A 19,765-nucleotide genomic window follows, 5' to 3' on the forward strand; every position below is an offset into this window, starting at 1 on the left:
TGGAAAAAGTAAGTACACCCCTGCATTTATCACTACTTCAAATACCTAAAATTAGAATCAGGTGCACCAGCTCAGGTGCAAATGATTAGAACATCGTTAGAGAGGATCTTGGAGGAACCTGTCTTATTTAAACCTCAGACATTTAGTTTGGTTTGCTCTTTGTTGTTGAAGTGTGCGGCGTCACCATGCTTAGATCAAAAGAGCTCTCTGAGGCCTTCAGAAAGAAGGTTATAGATGCCTACGAGTCTGGGAAGGGATTTAAAAAGATCTCCAAACAATTTGAAATCAATCATTCGACTGTCCGGAAGATCATCTACAAGTGGAGAAGATTCCACACAACTGCCAACTTGTTCAGGCCAGGCCGCCCCAGCAAGTTCAGCCCGAGAGCAGACCGCAAGATGCTGAAAGAAGTCTCTAAGAACCCCAGAATGTCATCACGGGACCTACAGGTAGCTCTTGCCACTGTTGATGTCAAAGTGCACGAGTCTACCATAAGAAAGAGGCTGCACACATTTGATCTACATGGGAGGTGTGCCAGGAGGAAACCTTTGCTGTCCAGAAAGAACATCAGGGCAAGACAAGTTTGCCAATGAACACCGAGGCAAAGACCAGCACTTCTGGAACAATGTGCTCTGGACAGATGAGTCAAAGGTAGAGCTATTTGGCTACAGTACCAGAAGACATGTTTGGCGAAAACCAAAGACAGCATTTGACAACAAGAACCTGATACCAACTGTAAAGCATGGTGGTGGAAATATTATGGTTTGGGGCAGCTTTGCTGCATCAGGGCCTGGGCAGCTCACCATCATAGAATCCACGATGAATTCTTCATTGTACCAGAGGGTGCTTGAGGATAATGTGAGGCCATCTGTCGGAAAGTTGAAGCTCAAGCGAAGGTGGACCTTGAAACATGACAATGACCCTAAACATACCAGTAAATCCACCAAGGAATGGCTGAAAAGAAAGAAATGGAGGGTTCTGGAATGGCCAAGTCAAAGCCCGGATCTAAATTCCATCGAGATGTTGTGGGGGGATTTGAAACGAGCTGTGCATGCAAGAAACCCCTCAAACATCGCACAGCTGAAAGAATTCTGCATGGAGGAGTGGGCAAAAATTTCTCCCAGTCGATGTCAGAGACTGGTAGACAGTTATAAGAAACGCCAACTTGAGGTTGTTTCTGTCTCAGGCGGCAATACCACCTATTAGAGCCAAGGGTGTACTTACTTTTTCCACATGCAAAATTTGCATTTATGTTTATTTAAATTACTAGGGCATGCCCGTACTATATATATATCTAAAATTATATCCCCCCCCCTCTATTTACATGAAATGGTTTGGTCCATTCGCAAAGCCAAAGCGAACGGCTTGCGAGTACGGTGACAATCCCCCCCCTCTATTTACATGAAATGGTTTGGTCCATTCGCAAAGCCAAAGCGAACGGCTTGCGAGTACGGTGACAATCCCCCCCCTCTATTTACATGAAATGGTTTGGTCCAAAGCGAACGGCTTGCGGAGTTTGGTAAAGAAATCGCCATAGCGTGCACAAATGCGCAGGAAAGCGAAAGAATCGCAAATTAGTTTTAATTAGTTTTAAAACATAGTTTAACGCCAACATAGCGGCAACATAGTTTGCCAACGTGAAATAAATGAATACGCTCTCAAATGTGCCGTCCGAGGCAGAGTCTGTTCGGCACGTTCGGCACACGTGATAGCTCGCTGCTCTCTGATTGGTTGAATCGTTTTTTGGACATAGCTCGGTAACTACTTCTCCGATTAATATGAAACCTTGAAAAGGCACATCCTCAGGTCCCCAGCAATATACCTGGCAAGTTTCAAGTATATCGGACCCGTGGTTGTCGAGAAACAGCGGTCACAGACAAACAAACACACAGACACACAGACACACACACACACAGAGATTACTGGAATTATAGATAGACTAGGACGTGCCCGTACGTGGGTGCCCGTTCCTTGCCAAAAAAAAATAAAAAAATGTCTTCGCCCATGCATGCATGGGCGTGCCCGTAAGTGCGTGATGTGACCGTACAATGAATGTATCGTCCCGACGCCACAGCTCGGATGGCGCTGCAGTTAATCGGGCCTGTATCGGCAGAGTTATTATAAACGTGTACTACAATCGATCGTACCTTACAACAATCAACACAGATTGCAACGTCAAATAAATGAATACGCTCTCAAATGTGCCGTCCGAGGCAGCGTCTGCTCGCCACGTTCAGCATCAGTACGTCGTCACTATGACTATCCATAAGTCTGGAAGTGACGTCCTCATTTGACTGTCCGGAGGGTCGCATATCGCAGTTACGATGAATCGCAAATTAGTTTTAATTAGTTTTAAAACATAGTTTAACGCCAACATAGCACCAAAATAGTTTGCCAACGTGAAATAAATGAATACGCTCTCAAATGTGCCGTCCGAGGCAGAGTCTGTTCGCCACGTTCGGCACACGTGATAGCTCGCTGCTCTCTGATTGGTTGAATCGTTTTTTGGACATAGCTCGGTAACTACTTCTCCGATTAATATGAAACCTTGAAAAGGCACATCCTCAGGTCCCCAGCAATATATCTGGCAAGTTTCAATTAGATCGGACCCGTGGTTGTCGAGAAACAGCGGTCACAGACAAACACACAGACAAACAAACACACAGACACACACACACACAGAGATTACTGGAATTATAGATAGATACAATGGACTACAAAATGTAAATGTTTCATGATATTTGTTATATTATATCACCGTTATCTCTCAATATCTATCTATAATTCCACTAATCTCTGTGTGTATGTTTGTTTGTATGTTTGTATGTTTGTCTGTGACCGCTGTTTCTCGACAACTACCGGTCCGATATACTTGAAACTTGCCAGGTATATTGCTGGGGACCCGAGGATGTGCCTTTTCAAGGTTTTAAATTAATCGGACAAGTAGTTACCGAGCTATGTCCAAAAAACGATTCAACCAATCAGAGAGCAGCGAGCTATCACGTGTGCCGAACGTGGCGAACAGACTCTGCCTCGGATGGCACATTTGAGAGCGTATTCATTTATTTCCCGTCGGCAAACTATGTTGCCGTTAAACTATGTTTTAAAACTAATAAAAACTAATTTGCGATTCATCGTATTCATCGCTTCACATTTGCGACAGTGAAGACTTCACTTCCGGCAGCCAATCACAGAACGCGTTGTTGCGAGCCCGAGAGCCTGCGCCATTACGGTTCGTAATTCGATTTCTTCCGGAGAAAATAATAATTTCTCGATTTCTTATGCGCATTATTTCTCCCAATTCAGTCAGAGCGAAGGGCGGAAGCGAAGAGCGTTGTTTTTTTTGTTTACGGGCGTACGGGCGGGGTAGAGCGTACGGGTAGCGTTTTTTTTTTTTTTTGGCAAGGAACGGGCACCCACGTACGGGCATGCCCTAGTTGTTGAAATGAAGATAAAATAGCTGTATGTTGAAATATGTTGAAAAAATCAAAACTTTACATGGGGTGTACTTACTTTTTCACGTGACTGTATATATAGGTATGGAGTGTTAGCAAATACTGGATCAGGTGAGAGGTTTGAATACAAGACTCAGGATATTTATTACGCCAACTACAAACCATTCTCATTTTAAGATGTCGATACTACTTATGACGTGGCAATTTGTGACATTCAGGACTGGCCTGACATTGACATTTAGGACTTAGCTGTGGCAATTTGTGACGTAGCAATATAATAACATGCCAGTTGAGCCATTTGAATGCCCTATCTGCAACAAGCTATATAATGTGCACTTACACCATGGGATGTATCCAAAGGGCTGATGAGAACCCCAATATGTTTTGTACTCTATCAAAAGAAGAAGAAGAAGAAGACCACTCCTGCATCTTCAGATGCATATGGCTGTCCAAGCCGTTTCCTTGGCTATTGGGAACAATCCTGGAAGGGTCGCCACTCCGACGTAGGATACTCGAATGGCTCATTCTTCCCAGTAAGCTGGTACTCATTTCGCCAACCTCGGAAGGATGACAGGCTGAGTTAACCCACCTGGTGTTAATTCAACGGCATGACAGGGGCTTGAACTCAGAACCCTAAGATCTCAAAGCAAGCCACCTTAACCATTAAGCCAACACCGGGCTATACTCTGGCAAAAAAGCCAATTTAATTTTTTTTTTTTGCTCTGACCATTTGCACACCTGCTCAGACTAGGTTACCATTTGCACACCTGCACATGTGGTGCATTTTTTTAAAACTAAATCATTACTCCCGCCACCACAGGTCGATAGAGGATATGTTTTCACCCCTGTCTGTCTGTCTGTTTGTCTGTGAAATATCTCAAAACTCAAAATGTTATGGAAGGATTCGGACCAAACTTGGTGGACTGGCTGGATGTGTGACATCGACGAATTACAGTCCTTTATGTTCAACCCCAACCTCTTCCCTCTGGTTGAATACAGCATTTACACTATTACCACTTAAATGACTGTCTAACACATGAGAAGGGAGCCCCACAATATCATGATGAACAAACATCATGTATAAATGACCGATACCGAATAATGACTGGTACCCTTTGCCAGGGGCTGGCTCAACCAAACTGCCATTCATGAGCTGGTTCGGCGTCCATTTAAGGGTGAGCCGCTCTCCAGACTGATGTAGGGACAGATATCCTGGTACTGGGTCCAAGTCACCTCTCTGGGGAATGATGGGTGCGACAGGGGGTGGGGGGTATTGTGCTTTTTCAAAAAGTGCACGAATATAGACAAGGGGTGTTGAATGAAGTGAAAGGGAGGTAAGATGACGGTAAGGGACTGATCCCTTTTTACCGGCTGCACACGAACGCTGTTCTTGCCGTAGATCAGAGTGCTGCGTGAGCTCTGATGCAACAACTCCACGTGGTCACGTGCAGCCGGTGCTGGCCGGTCCTCTGACACGCTACCACTGCTCGCCTGGCGCAAGCGGATCTACGACAAAGGAGATGGAGAAATAAACGAATGGACACTTGAATCAAAAGACCTAAAGAGTAAAATACAGCAAAAGAGACCAAAGATGGTGTGGAATCATGTCTGATTTCTGTCTCGTTTATTTATATCCCTCAATTTATTCATTTGACAAAAATTGGAATTGTTGTACGATACCAGCAACAAGAGGTACATTCTGGAGAGGATTGTCCTTTTAAAGCCCTCTATTTATTACGTACGCAATAATGGTACAATTCACCTCATACCTCATACCTCATACCTCATACCTCATAGCCTCTCGTCCTCATACATGCCTGTTCTCATCATACCCTTAGCTCTTATCTCTTCTCAACCTTTTTCTCTTCTATCTCCATTTTTCCCACACTTGATTGAACTCATATATTTCTCCTATCACTCTCTCTCTCTTCCTTTTTTAAATTTCAAATTTAAACCACCAGACTCAGTGGCGTAATGGTTAGAGCGTCCGTTCTAAGTTATAGAGAAGTTCGGTGGTTCGAATACGTCTGAGTTATACCAAAGATTTTAGAAATGGTATGTGCTGCTCAGCTTATAGAGCACAACCAAATAAACATAGGTTGGCAGCCATTGGGTAGACTTGATGAGCCTAATGGCACCCTCCAGTGTTGAAGTTCTTTGTGAGAGAACTTTAATTTAAATTTCCTATTTTAGCACCTGCAGCTTTGTGTTTTGTGTATGTACTGTACATAATAAAAAGAATGTCCACACTGAGGTCAAAACCTGCGACAAATCCGGTAACGGGGCCGATTGGGAAACACGCATTTAAAGCACTCTCAAAAGATGAGCAGTGTGATTGGGAAACATACTATTACGTTTGTAGGGGGTAGGCAATACCTTACTTAGTCCAGGTAGAATGCAAAGGTAGAAAAGCTCCAACTGTCGTGAAGAAGAAGAAACTTAAATGTATCATAAGTAGGAAATTTGTGTAGACCGTATGTCAGGTAAGCTTGTATCTTCGTCCCCATTGAGGGGTGGGGTTTGTTAATTAGCGAGGAATTATGGGTAAATTAATCCCCTGTATGTAATTGCCTCTGTATACTTTTCCTGTGTTCCGTATGACACCGCACCCCACACATAATAAGAAATCGCCCATTAAACACACTAATTAAAAAACCAACCGGGAACGAGGCATCGAACACTGCCGCTAAGATGAGACTCGCTGATAGGAGCGGACACGGAGATGTCGTGGGATGACGTCAGAGCCTCAAGTACAAAATAATTGGAACGGCGGATATTTTCGCTTCTCGTCCTGGATCCCATAGCGAACGGTCGCTTTTGCTCTTGCGCAAGGAAGATTCATCACGAACAGTCGTGTTCCGACATATTCATAGTGATCGTGAGGAGGAAGAACTGCGGACCGAGAACCGCGGTTTCCCAAGCAAGAACGACGAGTGGACGGGCGCGGCCTGTTCTCTGTGCTCTCGACAAAGCCAGGAGTGAGCGGGCGCCCAGCGAGGCCTAGTTCGCGCCAACGAGTGCAGTTTCCAGCCAAAGACGCGAGGGGGTTTTGACGATTCCTATCGAGATCGAAGAGCCGATTTGAGCTTAGTGCCAAACTACACATATTTATTTTTCAGTTATATTTCCCTTGTCTGTATTCAGGTCTGTGTGAGAGCGCTCCAATTAGGAATTTAGTGTTAATATCGTGCATTGTTTTGTGACCGCCATTTTCTTTAATAAATGCGGTATTTTTGTACATTTTAATTCCGTGTGGTTTGATTGGATTTATTACAGGGTCAAGGAAGTCGGGTGGAAGCCGTCCAGGTAAGTTCATCATCCTCCTTTTCGCTCGCGTGTAACGAAGGTTCGCCATTGAATTGAACGCCTCAGAGTTAAAGCTTGTTTGGTCCTCCCTGCCAACCTGCGGTGTTCACTACAGGGTAGGCACATGACAATACATTTAATGTAGACACCTTTCATCCATGACACCCTACCCATGCTTATGTCAGAACAAGCCGATTTGTCACAACGTCACGGATTGTTTAATCCCAATACGGGTCAGTTCAAAAATTTCATAATGCTATATATTTTTATGGACGCACGTAGCATGCATGCTGAAGAGCTTGATTAAGCCTTATTAGTCTCACCATGAAGGGGATGCGAGGCTACTGCAATGCCCCTGTCTGTCTGTCTGTCTGTCTGTCTGCATCCATATATTTTCGCTTTGAAAATGTTTTTCTCTGCATCCGCTTGTCCGATTGATGCAAAACTTTAAACAGGGAAGGGGCTCCCCATGGAGAATATTATATTGCTAATTCTGACTTCATAGTCACATGGTATGGCAGTGATATTGGATTAACGGAAAAAATTTGGACATCATTTTTTCCAAAACCGCTTAACTAAAAAGAAACTCCCCATGGGGTATACTGGGTGATAACAATGACGTCATTGCAGAAGAGGTATTGCAGCCATTAATTGGTTGAATTTAAATTGTTAAACAATTTTTTTGGGGAAATATCTGATATATGACCCGATGTTAGTGAATAATTAAATTTATGACGTTCACAACCCTGCCCAGAAACTGTGACATAAGAGGGTGCATGGATGATACGAGTATACTGTATGGGCCATAATAGCAGTGGGCCACCATAGTAGCGTGTTCAGTTAACGAATGTATTTTTCTTCAGAATGAATACGCGAGGCAAGACTATGCATTCTACAAATGCCGTTCTAGTTAATAATTTTTATTGGACATTGATTAGATTTTTCGGGGTCCCTCATCATGAGTAACACGCAACCCTAACAATGCCAATGGAACATCTTATGCAACGAACCCGGGCAGTGCATAACTAGCAGAGGCATACAGGTTTGATGTCTTAGGCCCACATTACTTTTTTAGAGAGGAGCGTACTGTGCACGCTCACGGGCTTGATTAAACTTTACTAATAAATAATTTTTATTCATCATATGATTAGATTTTTTGGGGTCCCTCAAAGTGAATAATACATGACCCAAACAAAGTCAATGGAAATCTGACACAAAAAAAACCTAGGCAGTGTATAATCGGCAGAAGCCTGAAGTCTTAGGCCGACCAGAAAACCAAGATGGCGACCATATTATTTATTCACGATGCCATGGTGGGTGGAGTCAAGCGACAAATGTAGGTGGAGATTCGGACCTGAACCAAAATCGAATAGCCTTGTTCTTGTGGTCTACCCAACTCATCCCCCAAGTTTAGACCTAACTCGTCCATAACTTTTTGAAATATCATGTTGTATAATCACTTTTTGCCCGATCTCTCAAAATGTGAAGAATCACTTAAAAATTAAATAACTCTCGTATTCCAATGCATATTCAGATATTCACCAAAATCGAATCGATTCGTCCGTGTCGCACACACAAACTGTCCACAAAGTTTCGTCAAAATCCGTCAATAACCTTTTGAGATATCCTGCTATGTATCGGTTTAGCCATATCACTCAACAGTGAATAATCACTTTAAAAATTCTACTAGCCGGATCCGAATCCGGATCTTCACCAAAATCTAATAATTTCGTCCTTGTCACATACGCTACCTCTCTGCCAAATTTCGTCCGAATCCATCCACAACTTTTTGAGATATTTTGTTCACAGACAGACAGGTAAATATGGACCTCAAGAGAACATTGTGGTTATCTATCTATAATTCCAGTAATCTCTGTGTGTATGTTTGTATGTTTGTATGTTTGTATGTTTGTATGTACTAGGGCATGCCCGTACTATATATATATCTAAAATTATATCCCCCCCCCCTCTATTTACATGGAATGGTTTGGTCCATTCGCAAAGCCAAAGGCAAAGCGAACGGCTTGCGAGTACGGTGACAATCCCCCCCCTCTATTTACATCAAATGGTTTGGTCCATTCGCAACGACCACAGAACCCCCCCCTCTATTTACATGAAATGGTTTGGTCCATTCGCAACGCCAAAGCGAACGGCGAACGGCTAAATCGGCATAGCTCGGTAACTACTTGTCCGATTAATTTCAAACCTTGAAAAGGCACATCCTCGGGTCCCCAGCAATATACCTGGCAAGTTTCAAGTATATCGGACCCGTGGTTGTCGAGAAACAGCGGTCACAGACAAACACACACACAGACACACAGACACACACACACACACACAGAGATTGCTGGAATTATAGATAGACTAGGGCATGCCCGTACTATATATAAGCTAGGACGTGCCCGTACGTGGGTGCCCGTTCCTTGCCAAAAAAAAAAAAAAAAAAAAATTTGTGTAGGGGTGTGTGTGTGTAAACATCCTAGGGCGTGCCCGTACGTGGGTGCAAAAAAACATGCGTGCAAACAACAACAACAAAAAAAAACTTTGAAACCACGTGGCAGTAACGACCACAGAACCCCCCCCCCCCTCTATTTACATGAATGGTTTGGTCCATTCGCAACGACCACAGAACCCCCCCCCTCTATTTACATGCAATGGTTTGGTCCATTCGCAACGCCAAAGCGAACGGCGAACGGCTAAATCGCCATAGCTCGGTAAGTACTTGTCCGATTAATTTCAAACCTTGAAAAGGCACATCCTCGGGTCCCCAGCAATATACCTGGCAAGTTTAAAGTATATCGGACCCGTGGTTGTCGAGAAACAGCGGTCACAGACAAACATACAAACACACATACACACATACACACATACACACAGAGATTAATGGAATTATAGATAGACTAGGGCATGCCCGTACTATATCTATATCTAAAATTATATCCCCCCCTCTATTTACATGAAATGGTTTGGTTCATGAAATGTTTTGGTCCATTCGCAACGCCAAAGCGAACGGCGAACGCTTTACATGAAATGGTTTGGTCCATGAAATGTTTTGGTCCATTCGCAACGCCAAAGCGAACGGCGAACGGCTTGCGAGTACAGTGACAATCCCCCCGGGGTTTTAATTAGTTTTAAAACATCGTTTACGCCAACATAGCGCCAACATAGTTTGCCGACGGGAAATAAATGAATACGCTCTCAAATGTGCCATCCGAGGCAGAGTGTGTTCGCCACGTTCGGCACACGCGATAGCTCGCTGCTCTCTGATTGGTTGAATCGTTTTTTGGACATAGCTCGGTAAGTAATTGTCCGATTAATATGAAACCTTGAAAAGGCACATCCTCGGGTCCCCAGCAATATACCTGGCAAGTTTAAAGTATATCGGACCCGTGGTTGTCGAGAAACAGCGGTCACAGACAAACAAACAAACGTACAAACAAACAAACACACAGAGATTACTGGAATTATAGATAGAAGATGTATGTATGTATGTATGTATGTATGTTTGTCTGTGACCGCTGTTTCTCGACAACTACCGGTCCGATATACTTTAAACTTGCCAGGTATATTGCTGGGGACCCGAGGATGTGCCTTTTCAAGGTTTGAAATTAATCGGACAAGTAGTTACCGAGCTATGGCGATTTCTTTACCAAACACCGCAAGCCGTTCGCTTTGGACCAAACCATTTCATGTAAATAGAGGGGGGGGGTTCTGTGGTCGTTGCGAATGGACCAAACCATTCATGTAAATAGAGGGGGGGGGGGGTTCTGTGGTCGTTACTGCCACGTGGTTTCAAAGTTTTTTTTGTTGTTGTTGTTGTTTGCACGCATGTTTTTTTGCACCCACGTACGGGCACGCCCTAGGATGTTTACACACACACACCCCTACACAAATATTTTTTTTTTTTTTTTTTTTGGCAAGGAACGGGCACCCACGTACGGGCACGTCCGAGCTTATATATAGTACGGGCATGCCCTAGTCTATCTATAATTCCAGTAATCTCTGTGTGTATGTTTGTATGTTTGTATGTTTGTATGTTTGTATGTCTGTGACCGCTGTTTCTCGACAACCACGGGTCCGATATACTTTAAACTTGCCAGGTATATTGCTGGGGACCCGAGGATGTGCCTTTTCAAGGTTTCATATTAATCGGACAAGTAGTTACGAGCTATGGCGATTTCTTTACCAACTCCGCAAGCAGTTCGCTTTGGACCAAACCATTGCATGTAAATAGAGGGGGGGGATTGTCACCGTACTCGCAAGCCGTTCGCTTTGGACCAAACCATTTCATGTAAATAGAGGGGGGGGATTGTCACCGTACTCGCAAGCCGTTCGCTTTGGCTTTGCGAATGGACCAAACCATTTCATGTAAATAGAGGGGGGGGATTGCCACCGTACTCGCAAGCCGTTCGCTTTGGCTTTGCGAATGGACCAAACCATTTCATGTAAATAGAGGGGGGGGGATATAATTTTAGATAGATATATAGTACGGGCATGCCCTAGTCTATCTATAATTCCAGTAATCTCTGTGTGTGTGTGTGTGTGTATGTCTGTGTGTCTGTGTGTTTGTCTGTGACCGCTGTTTCTCGACAACCACGGGTCCGATGTACTTTAAACTTGCCAGATATATTGCTGGGGACCTGAGGATGTGCCTTTTCAAGGTTTCATATTAATCGGAGAAGTAGTTACCGAGCTATGTCCAAAAAACGATTCAACCAATCAGAGAGCAGCGAGCTATCACGTGTGCCGAACGTGGCGAACAGACTCTGCCTCGGACGGCACATTTGAGAGCGTATTCATTTATTTCACGTTGGCAAACTATGCTGGCGTTAAACTATGTTTTAAAACTAATTAAAACTAATTTGCGATTCATCGTAACTGCGATATGCGACCTTCCGGACAGTCAAATGAGGACGTCACTTCCGGACTTACGGATAGTCATAGTGACGACGTACTGATGCTGAACGTGGCGAGCAGACGCTGCCTCGGACGGCACATTTGAGAGCGTATTCATTTATTTGACGTTGCAATCTGTGTTGATTGTTGTAAGGTACGATCGATTGTAGTACACGTTTATAATAACTCTGCCGATACAGGCCCGATTAACTGCAGCGCCATCCGAGCTGCGGCGTCGGGACGATACATTCATTGTACGGTCACATCACGCACTTACGGGCACGCCCATGGGCCCATGGGCACGCCCATGCATGCATGGGCGAAGACATTTTTTTTTTTTTTTTTGGCAAGGAACGGGCACCCACGTACGGGCACGTCCTAGTCTATCTATAATTCCAGTAATCTCTGTGTGTCTGTGTGTCTGTGTGTTTGTTTGTTTGTCTGTGACCGCTGTTTCTCGACAACCACGGGTCCGATATACTTGAAACTTGCCAGGTATATTGCTGGGGACCTGAGGATGTGCCTTTTCAAGGTTTCAGATTAATCGGAGAAGTAGTTACCGAGCTATGGCGATTTCTTTACCAAACTCCGCAAGCCGTTCGCTTTGGACCAAACCATTTCATGTAAATAGAGGGGGGGGGGGGGGGATTGTCACCGTACTCGCAAGCCGTTCGCTTTGGACCAAACCATTTCATGTAAATAGAGGGGGGGGATTGTCACCGTACTCGCAAGCCGTTCGCTTTGGCTTTGCGAATGGACCAAACCATTTCATGTACATAGAGGGGGGGGATTGTCACCGTACTCGCAAGCCGTTCGCTTTGGCTTTGCGAATGGACCAAACCATTTCATGTAAATAGAGGGGGGGGATATAATTTTAGATATATATATAGTACGGGCATGCCCTAGTCTATCTATAATTCCAGTAATCTCTGTGTGTATGTGTGTGTGTATGTGTGTATGTGTGTTTGTCTGTGACCGCTGTTTCTCGACAACCACGGGTCCGATATACTTGAAACTTGCCAGGTATATTGCTGGGGACCTGAGGATGTGCCTTTTCAAGGTTTCATATTAATCGGACAAGTAGTTACCGAGCTATGGCGATTTATTTACCAAACTCCGCAAGCCGTTCGCTTTGGACCAAACCATTTCATGTAAATAGAGGGGGGGGATTGTCACCGTACTCGCAAGCCGTTCGCTTTGGACCAAACCATTTCATGTAAATAGAGGGGGGGGGGGGGATTGTCACCGTACTCGCAAGCCGTTCGCTTTGGCTTTGCGAATGGACCAAACCATTTCATGTAAATAGAGGGGGGGATATAATTTTAGATATACTGTATATATATAGTACGGGCATGCCCTAGTATCTAAAAATAGATTAAATGTGAATGCGTTGATGTATCTGCATCTGCCCGCATTAGATCATGTCAACCCAATGTTAAATTTGATTAAAGTGAGAGAGCACGAGAGAGAAAAGTAGAATATACAACAACAAATGCTTCCAACTCAAGTAATGGTTTGCCAAATGATTTTCAAAGGGCACGACGACGGTCCTTGGACCTTTTGAAACGAAAACGGAATCAGTTAATCTTTGTATTAAGGTCGATAGGGGTGCCACATTTGGTTTAAATCCCTTCGGATGGAATGTTATGGAATATTAGTGCATCTTAAGGCTGTTATCATTGCTAATTTCACAATGACTTAAGGCTTAAGGCTGCTCTGGCTTAAGTGCAACTTAAGGCTGCTCTGGCCTTGCCCCCCCCCCAGCCCTCTCTGGGCTCTGTCCCCCAAATATTCCTACAGGTCGCACAAGATCTGCCTGCAACCCTCTTATGGTGAAACTGCCAAAATCAAGACTTTCTGCTCACCTTCACTCCTTCATTCCTCTTTTCTCCCGCCTCTGGAACAAAGTCCCTCACTCTCTTCAATCCCACTGCACCCTCCAGGTCTTTAAAACAGCTGTTCACCACCATCTCTTATCCTCCCCCATCCAAAACCTTGATCTTTTCTACCCCCGCTAATTTCGGTCCCCTTGTGTTTTATACCTCAACTCCCACGCCTCCTGCCCCCAAGCCCTCTCCCTCCCACACTTCTCCCTGCTCTCAAATGTTGTGGTTGTGTGCTTCCCCTTCTCTCCCCATCTTGTCTTCCGCTCCCTCTTTTTGTGTGTTTTGTTTGTCTGGTTGATTTGTTTGTGAAATAAATGTTAGCTCTTTCACGAGCCTCGATTCAGTATACAAAACAAAACAAAAAAAAAAAAGAAAAAAAATGAAAATGTCAAAATGAGGCAAGCTTTATAACACACATGCAAAGCAGGTTTCTTGCTTGGTGAGGCGTCAGTGCGGTAGTGCGGACTATGAATTCGATGTCTCTGCATGAGTTCCTCTGCGGATGGATCAGTCCAGTAATGGTCTGCAGTTTTCATTCGAGTGTACTCCAGTGCACAAGGGCCCACTATGGAAAGGAGGATGAAATAAATTGAGGGCTTGAATGGTAAGCAATAAATAATTGGTAAGCACCCAGAGTGCCATGGCAGCAAAAGTTATCCTTCAGAGACCATTTTCCATCTCAGCTTTAATCCAAAGCGGACCTGGGTAACCGAAAACCTTCATTTCACATGCTAACAAATTCCATGCTTCAAAATGACAAAGTAGGCGAATCTAATGGAGAGCCATGGTTATCCATCCTCATATCTCGGACGCACGACCACAGTACAATCGAGAGTATAGGATAGGGGTTTGAGCTCAAACAATAGTTATCAATCCAGGGATTTGCTTATGGAATTTTGTTTTTCTTACAACATCTGTTAATACCTTTGGAATATTCGAGAATACATCAAATATACCATGGTGAATGTACGAGCTGTTAAGGTGAATGTACGAGCTCTTAATATGAATATACGAGCTGTTAATGTGAACATACAATTACAAGCTGTTAATGTGAATATACGAGCTGTTAATGTGAATATACGAACTGTTAATATGAATATATGAGCTGTTAATGTGAATATACGAGCTGTTAATGTGAACATACAATTACAAGCTGTTAATGTGAATATACGAGCTGTTAATGTGAATATACGAACTGTTAATATGAATATATGAGCTGTTAATGTGAATATACGAGCTGTTAATGTGAACATACAATTACAAGCTGTTAATGTGAATATACGAGCTGTTAAGAATGATTATACGAACTGTTAATATGAATATATGAGCTGTTAATGTGAACATACAAGCTGTTAATGTGAACATACAATTACAAGCTGTTAATGTGAATATATGAGCTGTTAATGTGAACATACAATTACAAGCTGTTAATGTGAATATATGAGCTGTTAATGTGAACATACAATTACAAGCTGTTAATATGAATATATGAGCTGTTAATGTGAACATACAATTACAAGCTGTTAATGTGAATATATGAGCTGTTAATGTGAACATACAATTACAAGCTGTTAATGTGAATATATGAGCTGTTAATATGAATATACGAGCTGTTAATGTGAACATACAATTACAAGCTGTTAATGTGAATATACGAGCTGTTAAGAATGATTATACGAACTGTTAATGTGAATATATGAGCTGTTAATGTGAACATACAATTACAAGCTGTTAATGTGAATATATGAGCTGTTAATATGAATATACGAGCTGTTAATGTGAACATACAATTACAAGCTGTTAATGTGAATATACGAGCTGTTAAGAATGATTATACGAACTGTTAATGTGAATATATGAGCTGTTAATGTGAACATACAAGCTGTTAATGTGAATACACGAGCTGTTAATATGAATACATGAGCTGTTAAGAATGGTTATACGAACTGTTAATGTGAATACACGAGCTGTTAAGAATGGTTATACGAACTGTTAATGTGAATATATGAGCTGTTAATGTGAATATACAAGCTGTTAATGTGAATATATGAGCTGTTAATGTGAACATACAATTACAAGCTGTTAATGTGAATATATGAGCTGTTAATATGAATATACGAGCTGTTAATGTGAACATACAATTACAAGCTGTTAATGTGAATATACGAGCTGTTAAGAATGATTATACGAACTGTTAATGTGAATATATGAGCTGTTAATGTGAACATACAATTACAAGCTGTTAATGTGAATATATGAGCTGTTAATATGAATATACGAGCTGTTAATGTGAACATACAATTACAAGCTGTTAATGTGAATATACGAGCTGTTAAGAATGATTATACGAACTGTTAATGTGAATATATGAGCTGTTAATGTGAACATACAAGCTGTTAATGTGAATACACGAACTGTTAATGTGAATATATGAGCTGTTAAGAATGATTATACGAACTGTTAATGTGAATATATGAGCTGTTAATGTGAACATACAAGCTGTTAATGTGAATACACGAGCTGTTAATATGAATACATGAGCTGTTAAGAATGGTTATACGAACTGTTAATGTGAATACACGAGCTGTTAAGAATGGTTATACGAACTGTTAATGTGAATATATGAGCTGTTAATGTGAATATACAAGCTGTTAATGTGAATACACGAGCTGTTAATGTGAATATATGAGCTGTTAAGAATGATTATACGAACTGTTAATGTGAATATATGAGCTGTTAATGTGAATATATTGTTACGGATTCGTCACTTCCGTTGTGGTGGTTTGCATCCACTGTAAATATTTCTGATTCCATGTACTATTATTGTTTTCAAAAGGTTTATTGTTCATGAACTGTTTTCAAAAGGCAAAAAAGTTAAGGTTAAAAGAAACAGGAAACCGGATCGGGAACCGGGTGACGAAGAGGAAGAAGAGAGAGAAAGAGGGCGGAGCGAGTGAGTCGGATAAGAAGGAGCCAAGCTACTTGCGGTCTGGAGCGACCATTGGCGAGCAAGAGTCACTAGCGAACTTTCGGGTTTCCGGGAAAGGGATTCCTGCGACAGAGTTGTCATCGCTGTGACCGATCAACCTGCGTGTCAGGTTTTTGGTGGTGGATTCCGAGGAGAATTATCGCCGGGCCATTACGTCTCAAGAGTGGGTCGTCGGCCATTTTGACTCACGCAGGACTTGTGCTTAGCTCGCGGTTTCGTCTCTTTTTGACCATTTTCACCGCATTCAGACGTCGATCTGGGGCGTGTGTGTGACGTGGCTTTTTGAAAGTTAATTCGTCCATACCCGAGGGTGTGATCTCTCAGTCGCCTGTCGGGCACCTTTGGATTTCCCAGTCGCCTTGAGGGCGCCTTTGTACAGCTTCGGCTGTGTGACTGTACTTGCCATCCGCACGGGATTCTGGTCTCGATTGGACATCGTTCTGGCGATCGCTGGAGCGAATCAACTTCGTCTTGAAGCCAGGAATAAGAGACATTGGGGAATGTGCTTGTTTCACTCACTTGGAGCACAGTGAGTTATATATTACAAAACTGATGGTACCATCATAGGACATATTGATTGTACTTTTGAATACTCTTGTTGTTGTACTGTTATTCTTGTGTGATCTTAATACAATATTTGTTTGTGAGTAACAATTGGGGTGGCTTCTCCATTGATCTTTGACACACAGAATAACACATTTTTCTGCCGTGACTCCTCTCGAGGCTCGGAGGTACACCGTGACCAGGGGGTCAGGGAGGAGCACGTAACAATATGAGCTGTTAATGTGAATAAACGAGCTGTTAATGTAAACATACAAGCTGTTAATGTGAATATATGGGCTGTTAATGTGAACATACAAGCTGTTAATGTGAATATACGAGCTGTTAATGTGAACATACAAGCTGTTAATGTGAATACATGAGCTGTTAATGTGAATATACAAGCTGTCAATGTGAATATATGAGCTGTTAATGTGAACATACAAGCTGTTAATGTGAATATACGAGCTGTTAATGTGAACATACAAGCTGTTAATGTGAATATACGAGCTGTTAATGTGAACATACAAGCTGTTAGTGTGAATATATGAGCTGTTAATGTGAACACATGAGCTGTTAATGTGAATATAAGAGTAATTAAGGTGAATATATGAGCTGTTAATGTGAATATACAAGCCGTTAATGTGAATATACGAGCTGTTAATGTGAATATATGAGCTATTAATGTGAATATATGAGCTGTTAATGTGAATATACGAGCTGTTAATGTGAATATATGAGCTCTGTTAATGTGAACATACAAGCTGTTAATGTGAATATACGAGCTGTTAATGTGAACATACAAGCTGTTAATGTGAATATACGAGCTGTTAATGTGAACATACAAGCTGTTAGGGTGAATATATGAGCTGTTAATGTGAACACATGAGCTGTTATTGTGAATATAAGAGTTGTTAAAGTGAATATATGAGCTGTTAATGTGAATATACAAGCTGTTAATGTGAATATATGAGCTATTAATGTGAATATATGAGCTGTTAATGTGAATATAAGAGTAATTACGGTGAATATATGAGCTGTTAATGTGAATATACAAGCTGTTAATGTGAATATACAAGCTGTTAATGTGAATATATGAGCTATTAATGTGAATATATGAGCTGTTAATGTGAATATACGAGCTGTTAATGTGAATATATGAGCTCTGTTAATGTGAACATACAAGCTGTTAATGTGAATATACGAGCTGTTAATGTGAATATATGAGCTATTAATGTGAATATATGAGCTGTTAATGTGAATATACGAGCTGTTAATGTGAATATATGAGCTCTGTTAATGTGAACATACAAGCTGTTAATGTGAATATACGAGCTGTTAATCTGAACATACAAGCTGTTAATGTGAATATACAAGCTGTTAATGTGAATATATGAGCTATTAATGTGAATATATGAGCTGTTAATGTGAATATACGAGCTGTTAATGTGAATATATGAGCTGTTAATGTGAATATACGAGCTGTTAATGTGAATATATGAGCTATTAATGTGAATATATGAGCTCTGTTAATGTGAACATACAAGCTGTTAATGTGAATATACGAGCTGTTAATCTGAACATACAAGCTGTTAATGTGAATATATGAGCTGTTAATGTGAACACATGAGCTGTTAATGTGAATATAAGAGTTGTTAAAGTGAATATATGAGCTGTTAATGTGAATATACAAGCTGTTACCCCTTTATTGAAGGAAAAGAGAAAGGATAGGGGCGAGGGTTGATTATAAGGTGGGAATAAGTCAGAGGTGGGTGGACCAGAGCCGAGAGGCAGCACGTCGGGATGAGAATGACTGATTTGGACAGTGAGGGTCAGATTTCAGGGATTAAAATCAGTTTGTCGATGTTGAGGTGACGTTTTTGACAAAAAGGTCTAAGGAGGTAAACTGGCAATCTTGGAGAGTTTGGAAGAGGGGTGTGAGCAAGTCCAATTATATTTCTGAATGTTGTGCAATTCAAGTTCATCTTTTTCGAGATTGTACAGGATTATCTTGCTTGCTGTGAAAGAAAGCATTGAGGTGAATGCGACGGATAAATTGCCCTGTGTCTTCTTTCACAGTAAATTTGACGGTGTTTGTGGCATTGGGACAAAGTTTAAGCCTTTGCTGAGGACTATTTTTCAACCTGAGACATGGGTGGGGTTTCAGCCTGAGAGATGGATAGGTGAAATGAGAAAAAAATGTTTAAAATTGTAATGTTTGGTTTTGTGTTTAAATGTCCATCATCATCATGAGTTTTTGGAAGTTACAATTTCACTCTGGCCAATTTAATTGTTCAGTAAAGTATCCTAAGTTAATTTACAAGTCATAATTACCAAATACTAAGCAAATGAAATGTAATCTCAGGCTTTTTTTTTTTTTTTAAATACAGAATCGAGGCTCGTGTAAGAGTTAACACATTGAACATGAAAACATGCACAGACACATAAAACATACAATGAAGGGAGCGGGAGACAAGAGGGGGAGGGAGAGGGAAGCACACAAGCACAACAACAGTAGAGAACAGGGACATCGGTAGATCTGTGGAAGGGGGAGGGCTGGGGGAGGAGGGAGGGATACACGGTATAAAGCAAATGAACACTTCTAGGAATTTCAGGAATGAAGTTGGGGATTTAAAGAGGTGGTTTTGGGGTGTTTTAACGGGGGTAGAATAGATAAAGGTTTTGGATGGGGG

General features: G+C 41.9%; 1 protein-coding gene across 1 annotated transcript in view; it reads right to left on the bottom strand.

The window, feature by feature from the left end:
* Positions 1–19,765, bottom strand: part of LOC137416593 (small G protein signaling modulator 2) — a 113,168-nt gene that overhangs the window by 77,690 nt on the left and 15,713 nt on the right. Inside the window, exons 5-7 of the mRNA XM_078781055.1 lie at positions 13,960–14,108; positions 4,824–4,961; positions 4,568–4,692 (exon numbers count right to left, since the gene is read on the bottom strand). Of these exons, the coding sequence (XP_078637181.1) occupies positions 4,568–4,692; positions 4,824–4,961; positions 13,960–14,108 (412 nt within the window). The remainder of the gene's footprint in view (positions 1–4,567; positions 4,693–4,823; positions 4,962–13,959; positions 14,109–19,765) is intronic.

The sequence above is a fragment of the Myxine glutinosa genome, chromosome 6 (genome assembly GCF_964187855.1).
Source record: "Myxine glutinosa chromosome 6, kmMyxGlut1.1, whole genome shotgun sequence".
NCBI lineage: Eukaryota > Metazoa > Chordata > Myxini > Myxiniformes > Myxinidae > Myxine > Myxine glutinosa.